Source organism: Carcharhinus amblyrhynchos, chromosome 10, assembly GCF_965287045.1.
Source record: "Carcharhinus amblyrhynchos chromosome 10, sCarAmb.v2.hapA, whole genome shotgun sequence".
NCBI lineage: Eukaryota > Metazoa > Chordata > Chondrichthyes > Carcharhiniformes > Carcharhinidae > Carcharhinus > Carcharhinus amblyrhynchos.
Window position 1 is genome coordinate 65,125,375 of NC_137333.1, and position 12,774 is coordinate 65,138,148.

General features: G+C 39.7%; 1 protein-coding gene across 2 annotated transcripts in view; it reads left to right on the forward strand.

The window, feature by feature from the left end:
• Positions 1-12,774, forward strand: part of dync2h1 (dynein cytoplasmic 2 heavy chain 1) — a 546,351-nt gene that overhangs the window by 275,289 nt on the left and 258,288 nt on the right. For both annotated transcript variants that reach the window (XM_080197215.1, XM_080197216.1), the window contains 3 exons: positions 4,565-4,699; positions 5,900-6,043; positions 7,542-7,631. In XM_080197215.1, the coding sequence (XP_080053341.1) occupies positions 4,565-4,699; positions 5,900-6,043; positions 7,542-7,631 (369 nt within the window). The remainder of the gene's footprint in view (positions 1-4,564; positions 4,700-5,899; positions 6,044-7,541; positions 7,632-12,774) is intronic.

Consider the following 12,774-nt stretch of genomic DNA (forward strand, 5'->3'; position numbering starts at 1 on the left):
CACTCTCATGCTTGTGTGTTGTGTGGGGGGAGGATGCCCTTCTTTGGTAATGGATTGGTGATAGTTCTCTGGTTAATGAGAGTGGGGAAGACCGTTTCATTTATTGTGGTTGTGGGGGGGAGCCTGTCTATAAAGGTGGAGATCGGGCTGCGTTTAGCAGGGCTGGCCAGCAGGTTGCTTGAAATGAGCATATTCACACATTTCAGGTGGATGAATCCCATCTGACCAATGTGCCGAAATCAGCGGAAAACAGTCCCGTATTCCTGCCACCAGGAGCTCTTTGTCTGAATTCTCCAGAATTGGGACTATGATCTGAATGTTGCAAGTACAGGCTGGTTGAATACAATCAGTATGCAGCCTATTGTAAACAGCTGAAGGACTGTTTTCTTGTGCAGTATAAATGTTTACTCCTTTTGAAATTTGGCATTCTTGCATCTGTCCTGATGATGACAAGACATAAAGCTAGGACAACTTGTCTTTATTTTCAGCAATTGTCAGGACAAGCCATTGTTATTGTTCTTTTTGGGGAAAGACTTTCCCTGATAAATATCCTTGCAATGAATTTGGATAAGATATGGAAAATGAATAGTAACTTTTGGATCAGAGAACATGTCCACAAAATAACCAGGCAAAGTTGGATGGCAGGAAATATTTCTATTCTGAGAAAGATATATATGGTAAATATAGATTTGTTGTAAGAAAGAACAAGTTCAGGGAAGGACACTATGGGACATTATGTTTTGGTTAAGTATACTTAGTGATGTCAAAGTAATTTGTGTCTCCTGGAGCTGGAATGATTATCCAGTGGAATGTGGATTCTCCAGGCCATTAGGACAGTTCAGCTTTTTTTCTCTCTTTTTTGCCTCCCTGAGCAATGCAAACAGTTGTCCATTATTTAGGACATGCATTGATCGATCATCTTTTATAATTAAAAATCTTGTGTATTGCATATTTCTCAATGGCTTAGTATTGAATCTAGTCAGGACATTAGAGTGAAGGAGTGCTGTGATAAATTCCTTTAATTCAGACCTTTCCACTGTACTTTAAAACTGAAATCTTTAAGAGCAATTTCAGTGGAGGAGAAACTTTGTTCCAAATCTGCTGTGCAATTTGTTGTAATTGAAAATGTCCTTGATGTAAATTTAATGCTTCTAAATTTGGTTATTAGTGACTTCATGTATGGTTGACCATGTTTACGTGATCAGCATTATATTAAAGCTTTGGAAGTAATTAGCATGGTAAATTGTGAGCACGGAATTGCAGAAAAGACTGTTGTTAAACTCAATTTGAAGTCTCATCCACAAGTGATAAAAATATGTGATAAGGTAAACCAAGGAGTCCAATTAATCTTCAGAGTACTCCCAATAAGTATTAGATTAGCAAGTAAATTTTTAAACCTCATTTTAGAAAGAGATAAATCTTCTATAGCCGATTGTGTTAATTGTAATTTAGCATGCCTATGAAAGTGGCATTGATCTAATTGGCTGAAAATTGGAAATTAAACTTTAAAAGTCTATGCAAAAATAAAATGATGCATTCAACATGAGAGCTTTTCTTTAAATTTGTGATAAACTGCAAACAAGAAAACTGGCCACATGCCCAGAATCGCTGAACATCCTGTTTTTGATATGCAAATTTGGTTGTGGATATATTGGAGCCTGAGACATGGGTCATCTTCATGAGACAAAAAAAATCAGGATGTGCCTGCAAATTAAAAGTCCTTTTATCACATCATTGCTGATGGCTCAAGCTTTTCACACTGCTTCAGCACATCTCTGGTTGCTGGATTTCTATAGAGGAAAAGACTTGAATTTATGTAGCATCTTTTATAGCCATTGAAGACTTTTCATAGTGGTTAATTGGCTATAAAGTGGCAAATTTTGTATCCATGCCTGGGCCTGCTGAATAAATGCTCCTAACAGCATAAAATTCAGGCTGTGGCTTTTTTTGTGAACTTTGGAAATGTCAAAAAACGAAACAGAATATTGTGACATCACAAGGGGCTGGAGATTGTGATAGGCAGGGAAGGCCTGGGTGGGATGCTCTTTCAGAGAGTCAGCACTGACTTAATGGATGGGATGGCCTCTTTCTGTACTGTAGGCATTCTTTGGATTGAGTCCACTGCTGTGCATCAACCACAGCATGAGGTCCATCCAGCCCACTGTGGCCACCGCTCTCCTTGTCCTCGTTCCTGGCCGCCTCTTCCAGCTGTTGCAGCTATGTTCCTAGATGCTCTCCGACTTTAACACTGGCACCAGAATTTTCCCATCCCATCCCACTATGGGAATCGTAGTGGGCAGAGGGTGGGTGGGGGAACCACGCAACGGTCTGTTAACTTTGGGCAGGATTTTCTGGTTTTGGGCCGAGCTTGACCAGAAAATCCCACCCAGAAACTGTAACCCATCACCTGGTATGTTCCCTCAGTCATCATTGACCAATCCTTCATCAGCTTTGTTCCTCCCTCCATCACTCTAGCCCTGCCCTGTGACCTCAAGCTATCCACAATCATCCTTGATCAACTGTCTGTCACTAATACCGTCCCCCACCACCACTGAACTGTGCCTGGCATCCTGAACCTGCCCCTCCTTTACAACTGACTTGCCAACCATCATCCTTGACTCTCTCTCTGTCATCTTTGATCCACCATCAGTTACTCTCGACTCTCCCAAACTCACCATTGACCTGTCTTCAATCACCCTTGAAATCTCTCTGCTATCATGTTTGAACTGTCATCCAGCTTCCTCCCTCTCCCCCTATGACACTTCTAAAGTCCTTCACGACTCACTCTCCCATCCACGGACCACTGACCTGTCTGGACAGCTGTCACCCAAAGTCAATTCAGCAGCTCCCCGGTCCAACAAAATTCCAATACAAGTATAGCGGGCTTGTACCCTTTCCAAATCTACTAGGAAGACTACCCCGCTTGCAGCCAGTGCTGAATCTGAAGGCACGTTTTTCTGATTTGTTGCAACTTAATTATAAAAGGACAATTTAACCTGATGGCCCGAATGAGAATGCATGCCATCTAATGCATTAAAAAATAGGTTCCCACTGCTTGTCGTATGAACCACGACCTGCCACAAACATGATTTCCAACTTTCATTTCACCATCAAGAAGTTGACATTCCCCCCCAAAATTCAAAACCCCTCCCAAATTGTTTCACATTCCCAGGAGCTTCATAAGTTTCTGCCCTTGGTGTTTTTTCTGAACTCAAGTTAGAAATGTACAGGAACCTGACAATCTGCAAACGTCCTTCATCAAGAGGGAATTGAACTCTAATTGACCTTGATATTGGAGCAATGTTTTTAAAGGGAAAGGCTGGGCATTATAACTACACATTCACACACAAACTAGAAATGTGAGATCATCCAGGGTAATTCAAACATGTTACCAACAAACATTTGTTAATGCCCTGTGCTTTTACAATACTGTACTGAAATTGCATTGTGAAATGTTGTCTATGATCATGAGCTTACGTTCGTTGCAGCTCAAATAATGGGCTTTTTTGTTACATTTTCCGCACTCTTGATCTCTTTATATTACATGTAATACCCTGATCTAACGCTTGGTGACTGGAACTGGTCTGTGCCTGTGCAAACATTGATGTGGAGATGCCGGCGTTGGATTGGGGTGGGCACAGTAAGAAGTCTGACAACACCAGATTAAAGTCCAATAGGTTTTTGGTATCATGAGCTTTCAGGAGCACTGCTCCTTCATCAGGTGAGTGGCGAAGGAGCAGCGCTCCAAAAGCTTGTGATACCAAATAAACCTGTTGGACTTTTAGTTTGGTGTTGTGCGACATCTTACTCTGCAAACATTAGTAGGTAACGAGTTAATTGGAATTCCACATGTATGCTAAGGTGATTCCTGCTTTGATTTCTTTTTATGTCTAAATTCCTGAGCCTCTTCTTGGTGCATCCATTTGACAGCATGATTGAGATTAAGTGCACACGATATGAAGAATTTCAGATGTATGTTTGTATTCAGTTATTCTGTACTATCAGCAACGGAGCTCCAACATGCTGTGCTGTTACACTGCCATGAACGTTAATCATTAATGTTGCTTACATTGCCAATTTAATTGAAAATCATAGTGTATCGGAGTATTGCCGTCAGCAGGAAAGTGAAATAAGCAGGCTAAATGTCATTTCCAATCTTGGCCATGGCTGTGGGAAGTTTCAGATGAAGGCCCAGATTAATAAAAGAAATCCAAGTAAAATTTAAACTGCTTCTGTGTACCTGCTAATTGCTACCTTCAATGGAGACCGGGGCTGAATTTTACTGACCTATGGCAGCAGCGAGCCATTCTAAAGTTCATTTTCTTCGTTGAGAGCGAAAAATCCTGCTGGTATAAAATCCCATCCAGGAAATGTGCAGGCTTGTGTCTCAGCTTCTGAAAATACTGAAAAGAGGAAAAAACTGGTATAAAAATCCATGGGATCTGTACATGCATATTATTTAGATTACAAATTGTTCAAATTTAAATGTGTTTTTTATGCCAGTAAAATGGGTGAGTGGAACTCACAGAAATGAATTAAAATATGGAAATATCATTTTTCACAGACATTGGCCACTTCCCAAGGAAATATATTGGAAAACAAAGGGCTTATAGAGTCACTCAATCAGACCAAGGCCAGCAGTGCACTCATCCAGGAATCCCTTAATGAATCATTCAAATTACAAGTCTCTTTAGATCAGGTATTGTGGTTGTATAGTTTTATATAAGAATTCATACAATTGAATTAAATAAAAAGAATGCAATCTGCAAGTGGTATACATTTTATTCATTTTAATTAATTTTAAAATGTTAAAAGAAACTTTGTGTGTGTGTTAATATGCTTTAGAAGTTTAATCATTTACAAGCATAATGATTGATCAACTATGGTTAAAATTAAGTTCCTTTATTAATTAATAATTACTATTAATGTCCAAAGACCCAAGAGTCATTTTCAGGCATTATTTCAGATGTTCTGCCCATGGCTCATTTTCATTTTAGGTCTTGTCACAATCCTCTCAAATTCAAAGACTGATGTCACATGGCCAGCACTGGCATTTCAGTCTGGTGTCGATTACTCAGTATATCTGAATGGATAGGTGGTGTTGTAGTCCTAGAGAGACCTAGGGCTGAAGTTTCGCTTCCAGTCATGAGCACAGAGGCAGGACTTTGACAGCTCAGCAAATATGACCTGGAAGAAAGTGCTTCGGAAGTTAGGATTAAATACATCATTCCAGAATATTGAAATTCTCTGGCTAGGCAACCTAGAAGTGCAGAGGCTGAAGGGTGCAGAGCTGGTCTGCACAGAGGTCCTGCCTTTGTGCTCTGGCACTGTGCCCATGATTTTTAAAAGAGCAAAAGAACAGCCCTCACCCCCAGGAAGTGCTCCACCCATGCCAGCTGATGCCATCACATGTTCTCTAACCAACTCCTCATCTGCCCCACCCACCGGTAGGGAAATTTGAGTGGGCGAAGGGCTGACCACGGGAAGGTCCGTTGATCTCGGGCAGGATTTTATGACCTCGCTTGTCCCGAAACTGTAACATCCTGCCTATCATGTTTTCCACACCTAGTCAATGTAGATCAAACATGATTGGAGGCAGCTGCCTCTGCAAAATGCACATGCACAGACCTGGATCATTACTACACCTATGAGAAAGGTAGATGCTGCATTTGGGACGTGACTTCTGTTTTTCAACTTCTCCCTCAAGTATCATAATGACAGTGAGGCTTCCCATTGTTATGAAAATCCAGGCCTTAGACTTCAAATTATGGTATTATTTCTCCCTTTTTAATAAAATCAAGTTTTTATAATTAGCATGTATCTTAGATTTGTGTTATTCACTGCTGTCTGTGGAGGGCAGCAAAATATCATTGTTAATCATGATTTTCCTTTCTTGCAGGAGAGGGATGCATTTCTTCCACTTGCTGAAACTGCCAGCAAGATGTTCTTTATTATCACTGATCTATCCAAAATTAATAATATGTATCGCTTTAGTCTGTCAGCCTTTCTTAGGCTCTTTCAACGATCCTTACAGAGCAGGAAGGTATGTCTTTATTTTACCAGAATGCTTTAAAGCAGAACTTTTATCTATTACAATAAAATAGCAAAAATGAGCAAATTGTTTGCTAACTACCCAAGCATAGACCTTAAAAAAACTTGCCATTGAATTGATTACATCAGCAATACAAAGTGACCCTTGTATTGTTAGAAATGACCAATATGCAACAAAATAGTGTAGTATTTTATTGATCTAGAACGTCTATTCATCATTTCTTTAATGTTCAATGTGAGATTTTGGTTTAAGTCTAGTTCATTAATTGTTCTTCATGTCAATTAACATGGATTACAAATGAAAACATAGTCACTGAGCTTCCTGCCTTACTTCCTGACATTTTTTTCCTGGTGGAGGTTGAAAAGAAGCACTGCCTACAAGAAGTGGGACAAGATGCTTGCACTCAACCACTTCAGATTAGAAGGTATGAGAAGGGAGTTTAAACAAGGCCAGCAGGAAGAGCATCTGGTTGAAGGTTTTCTGTTTTGGACAGCTAATTGAATGCTCCAGAACCTGTGAAGCAATTCCACTGATGCAGGTCTCCAGTGGTATATGTGAGCATTTCCAAGATGTGCTTTACTGACAGTGATTAATGAAGAATGTTTGAATTTCTGTCTATCTGTCTGTGTGAAGGAGATAGAGAGAATGAGGCATACACATAAATAAGCATCAGGAAGTCATCACAAAATGTTAATTTAGTTGCTTAAAGATGTCTCTTTATCAAATCACCAGACCTGCCTGAGTAGAATGTCCCCTATCATTGCTATCAAATCCTTTCCTTGCCTTTTCAACCTCTTCTGAAAGGTGCGAGGAATCCATATTTCACCTTCAGCCCCAGTTGTGCTGAGCCTCAGTTCACTCTTTCCCAAAATCCAGATTCACCCTCTACAGCGATATCAAACTCCAGAACCTCTACTTGCATTCTTAAAAATTCCAGAACCATTCTTCAGTGATACCCCAACCCTGTACTACCATTCAGTGCTGTTAAAGGCCAGGGTCATTCCCCTTCCTACTTGGAATTCTCCCAAGTGCTGCTGCACCCTGTGCCTTAACATCCAGCACTACTAACTACCAGATATCTAGCATCAGTTGACAAAATTTGCTTTTCATTTTCTGTGGTTTCTCAGCTTTCTAAACAGAAACTAAAAATGAAATGCAATGATGAAGAAATAGATATAAAAAATTCAAACTAATATGAAGAGCTGTGGAATTAAATCCTCAAAGCAGCATGGAAAGTTCCAGTATGCCATTTAATAAAAAAAATTGACATATTCAGTCACTGTAATTCAGTACTTTGTGCAATGCAATAAATGGCAGAAACAGGTCTAATCTAATATAACAGGAAATGCCTTTGTTCGTGCTGTGCAGAACAATGGGAGACCTCCTAACATTAGAATAAATGTTAAGTATGTGTCTTTATACTAATATGATATGAAGTGAGGCTAGCTAATTATAAATTAAAATGAATCTGCGTATCGTTATTCAACAGGATTCTGAAAACACAGATATCCGAATCACAACTTTGATTAGTTCCCTGAAAACTTCAGTATATGAATATATTTGCCGTTCATTATTTAAGGTAAGAGTAACCTTGATGTGTGTATTATTTGATTAGAAAGAACAGTTTTGCAATTTTAGGCATCTGGTCTTACTATACTTGTTTTCTACCCATTTTGGTAATATCCTTATCATTTTAGTTGCCTGAATGCTATAAAACTTGTTAACTGGCTAGAAAGCGAGCATTAACTTATTATGTTGCCTGGTATGGTGGGAAGGTCTTATGAGGAAAGGCTGAGGGACTTTAGGTTATTTTCATTAGAAAGAAGGAGGTTAAGAGGTGAACTAATTGAGGCATACAAGATGATCAGAGGGTTAGATAAAGTGGATAGTGGGAGCCTTTTTCCTCGGATGGTGATGGCTAACACGAGGGGACATAGCTTTAAATTAAGGGGTGGTAATTATAGGACAGATGTCAGAGGTAGGTTCTTTACTCAGAGGGTAGTAAGGGCGTGGAATGCCCTGCCTGCAGCAGTTGTGGACTCTCCAACTTTAAGGGCATTCAAATGGTCAGTAGATAGGCATATGGATAACATTGGAATAGTTTAGGTTAGAGGGTCATTAGATAGGTTCCACTGGTTGGTGCAACATCGAGGGCCGAAGGGCCTGTACTGCGCTGTTATGTTCTATGTTGACTTATTATTAGTGAGAATTATCAAAATATCTATTTTCTGTTGATATTTTTGACGTTGATAACTAGGCTTGTTCTGGGTAGATGCAGATTTATGAGAGATGTGAATCTACAGAAACCCCCCTCAACAATTATTATTCCATTGATTTAGGGTTGTGCCCATTAAGACCATTTCCCCAGGCAATGTGGTTGTGTCAAGCAGAGCACAACATTTGCAACTAAATATTACAAATATGTTCTAGCTCCCAAACTGAAAATGGACTATGCAACCAGGAGGTTGATTAATTTTAAATTAAAATGAATTTCTGCATCATTGTAGTGTCTTCAGTACTTGTGGGTGGCACCAGACTCTATTTGCTTAAGATAGAAATGCAATTGTATAGGGCCATAACTGGAGTATTGTGTGCAGTTTTGGTGCCCTTATCTGAGGAAAGATGTCATTGCTACAGAGAGAATACAGTGAAGGTTTACCAGGCTGATTCCTGAGATAGCAGGTCTGTCACATGAGGAGAGACGAAGTCGGTTGGTATTATATTCACTGGAGTTTAGAAGAATGAGAGGGGATCCCATAGAAACTTATAAAATCCTAACAGGGTTCATAGAATAGAATCTCTACAGTGCAGGAGGAGGCCATTTGGCCCATCGTGCCTGCACTGACAACAACCCCAACCTATCCCTGTAACCCCACATATTTACTCCGCTAATCCCCTGACACTGAAGGATAATTTAGTATGGCCATTTCACCTAACCTGCACATAAGAATATAAGAACATAAGAAATAGGAGCAGGAGTAGGCCAACTAGCCCTTCGAGCCTGCCCCGCCATTCAATAAGATCATGGCTGATCTGTCGTGGCTCAGTTCCACATTCCCGCCCTCTCCCCATAACCCTTAATCCCCTCTCTTATCAAAAACGCATCAACCCGCGTCTTAAAAATATTTAGCGAGGTAGCCTCCACCACTTCAACGGGCAGAGAATTCCAGAGATTCACCACCCTTTGAGTGAAGAAGTTCCTCCTCAACTCCGTTCTAAACCGCCCCCCCTTTATCTTTCTTGGACGCCAAGGGGAAATTTGACATGGCCAATCCACCTAACCCACACATCTTTGAACACTAAGGGGCAATTTAGCCCCATAGAGTTTAGAGGGTTAGACAGGATAGATTCAGAAGGAATGTTCCCAGTGGTGGGGGAGTCCAGAACTAGGGGTCATAGTTTGAAGATAATGGGTAAACCTTTTGGAACTGAGGTGAGGAGAAATTTCTTCACCCAGAGAATGGTGAATGTGTGGAATTCACTACCGAGAATGCAGCTGAGACCAAAATATTGTCTGATTTCAAGAAGAAAGTAAATAAAGCTCTAAGGGTTTTAGGGATCAAGGGATATGGGGGCAAGGGGAATCAGTATATTAAATTTGATGATCAGCCATGATCAAAATGAATGGTGAAGCAGGCTCAAAGGACCAAACAGCCTACTCCTGCTTCTAGTTTCTATGTTTAAATCTGTTCATCCTAACTAGCCTTTATTTCACTGACATACCTCAAATGAAGGGTGACCCTTCAGCACATTCAATTAATTTAATATTTCTTTGCTTACATCATATATCTTTATTCCTTACATAAAGGAAGAATCCTTGATTTAAATTCAGGAAGGAAGATTGGCCATCTTATTTCTTGATTAATGATGATTTTGAAATCCTCTCTGGTGAACAGGTTAGCTTTGGGCATGCTGTAAATCATTATTCTGGCAGGATAGTTGGCTTAAAGTTAGCTCATCTCATTGCATAATGAAAAGTACTACAGAAGCTACATATTCTTCATTATACTGTTAAAAACTGATGCTTCTAAGAAACTTGTTTACCTAAGAATCTATCCAGTAAGCACAGATTTATTTGATTAATCAAATGTGCTAAAAGTTCACCTTTTGTAAGAGTGTTGTAAATAAAACCAAGCTTCACCAGTTTCAGTGAAGTTGATTTGTTTTCTGCCTTATTTCTACTTTGACTTCTATTTTATTACTGGTTTGTTGGTAGGGTTTAGTCAGGCAATCTAGTTTACTTTCTTCTGACAGTTTGGAGTTTATTATTTAAATTAATTATCACTGGCAATTTATTGTTGACTATTCCGTTATCTTCCAATAAGTACTTTGCAAAGGCCACTCCTTCAAGGTGAACGTGACCAGGTACCATTTACATACATTAGCAGTGGTCCATTTCTATCCTGAAATCAGCTTTTGAAGGAGAAAAAAATACTAAATACATCCAATGAATTGCAGAGGTAATAACATGACAACAAAATAAAATATATTCATTCATTATGGTTTGTCACACTTCAACAGTTACCCTAGATGTTGTATTTGAATAATTTTGACCTGAGTACTTACTGTGTTTGTGGATGTCACTGAGGCAACATAAAGCTTGCTATTGTTTTACATTGTTTTGTACATTTGTATTGTTTTACATAAAGCAATATGCATATGCTAGCAGACTGGTTATGTGGTATGTTATGATCCCCATAGAAATTGATCACTTTTAAAATGAAATTCAAACTTTCAGTTGACAGATGAAAGAATGATACCTCAATATTTCATGTTTAAAACTTTTACTATAGCAAGTGACTAAAACAAAACTATTGACTAAATACTATTTCCTTTTTGTAAGCAGCTTATACTTTAAACTACAGAAAGGAACATTCCCATTTTATACTTATTACATTTTGTACTCTTCATGGAATCACATTCCTTATAGCAACCAGTCCACAGTGGCTCCCAGCTTCCAATGGGTTCCCCTATCCCACTGCAGCCAGAATTAATTTGAGTTTAGAGGCAGCATTGTAGCACTGTAGTTAGCACTACTGCCTCACAGTGCCAGAAACCCATGTTCGATTTCCAGCTTGGATCACTGTTTGTGTGGAGATTGCATGTTCTCTCCATGTGTGTGTGGATTATCTCTGGTTTCTTCCCCATTCCGAAACTGTAGGTACATTGACCATGCTAAATTGTCTCTTAGTGTACTCAAAGAGGTGCCAGAGTGTGGTGAGTAGGGGATTTTCACAGTAACTTCATTGCAGTGTTAATGTAAGCCTACTTGTGACACTAATAAATAAGCTTAAAAATTTAAACTTCCATTTTGCTGAGTCACTTTGGGTGACTGTCTCCATGTGTTTTCTCAGTTTTTGGAGAGTTTCTTAAATCCACCACCAGCAGTAAAGCCTGTGCTGATGATTCTTGCTCCTTTCTGCACCAGGATGAATTCCCTGGAATTCTTACATGACTGTCAGATATATCTCTGACTAGAAACTGTGTGCCTCCCGCATTCAACTGTGGTAGCACGTAAAGGCAAAACAACATCTTCTGTCTGCTGACCACACAGAATTGCTGCCCATCTGTGAGATTCGTTGATTTGTAGGGAAGCCTGTAACTAGATATCGGAAGTGGTTTCCTCTTCTTCCTTCTCCATGGCAACATGTAACAGCCTTGTATCCAGATATAAATGCTTATTAGTGATTCTCTCTTGTCTTAGAAGTAAATGGACAGTTTACAGCACAATTGTTTACAAGCTGATACATTTGACATCACTCTGTGACTTTGGGAGACTGAGTCTACTCATCAGAAAAATGTTTGGACAACCTGACATTGATGGAGGCATCTGATGCAATGAACAGTTAACCCATCCTCATGAGCATCTGAGAATCTGTGCCAAGATTGGGAGACTCATTGCAGACTAATTAGGCATTAGCCTTACATAGTTATACACCCTTCAGCCAACATTCCAGACTCCTCCAATGCCATCCTAGGTACACCCTTTCTCACAGGCAGGACAGACCCACTAGTGGATTGAAAATTTCCTGCCGGCAGGATGTTCCAGTCTTCAGATGTCAAATTCCTGCCGTGGGGTTTTCCAGCGGCAAGGATGCATACAATGGGAAATGCCATTGAAAGCAGCAGCACCAGAAGATCCCACTGGCAGCCAATGACGAGCTGTCTCTGATGCCATGATACCATTGGGAACGAGGAAATTCCTGCCCATTGTGGCAGTATAGTGATATATAGCTGAGAGAGAGTTGCCTTGGAAATCCTCAGCTTTGATTCCAGAACTCATGTTTCAATGAATTAGGTTAAACATAGGCAAATAACTCTTCTGCTGATTATCACTTAATGTCCACCTTCGACTGCTGAAGTGGTGGTACTTTGTGAAGAATAACACCTTTACTTTATTCATGGACATGCGCATCATTGAACTGGGAATACTCCTCTCCAGGTCCTGCTGCTGGCCTAAATGAGGTCGTCTCTCGTTTTTGAATTTGGGGATAGGACTTTCACTGTCAAGACAAAATTCTGTCTTATGTTGAATCATATGCAAAGTAAGGTGCAGTTGGTTCCTGATTGCTTTAGGTTTGTTTTGGCACCAAAATCATTTCAGTTTGGAACTAGCAACTATTGATAAAAATAAAACAAAAGTTAGAACTGCATTGTTCTTGCTTGCATCACCATTATCATTCAATACAAGCAAGGAACTGAATTTTACATGGAGGTTATGA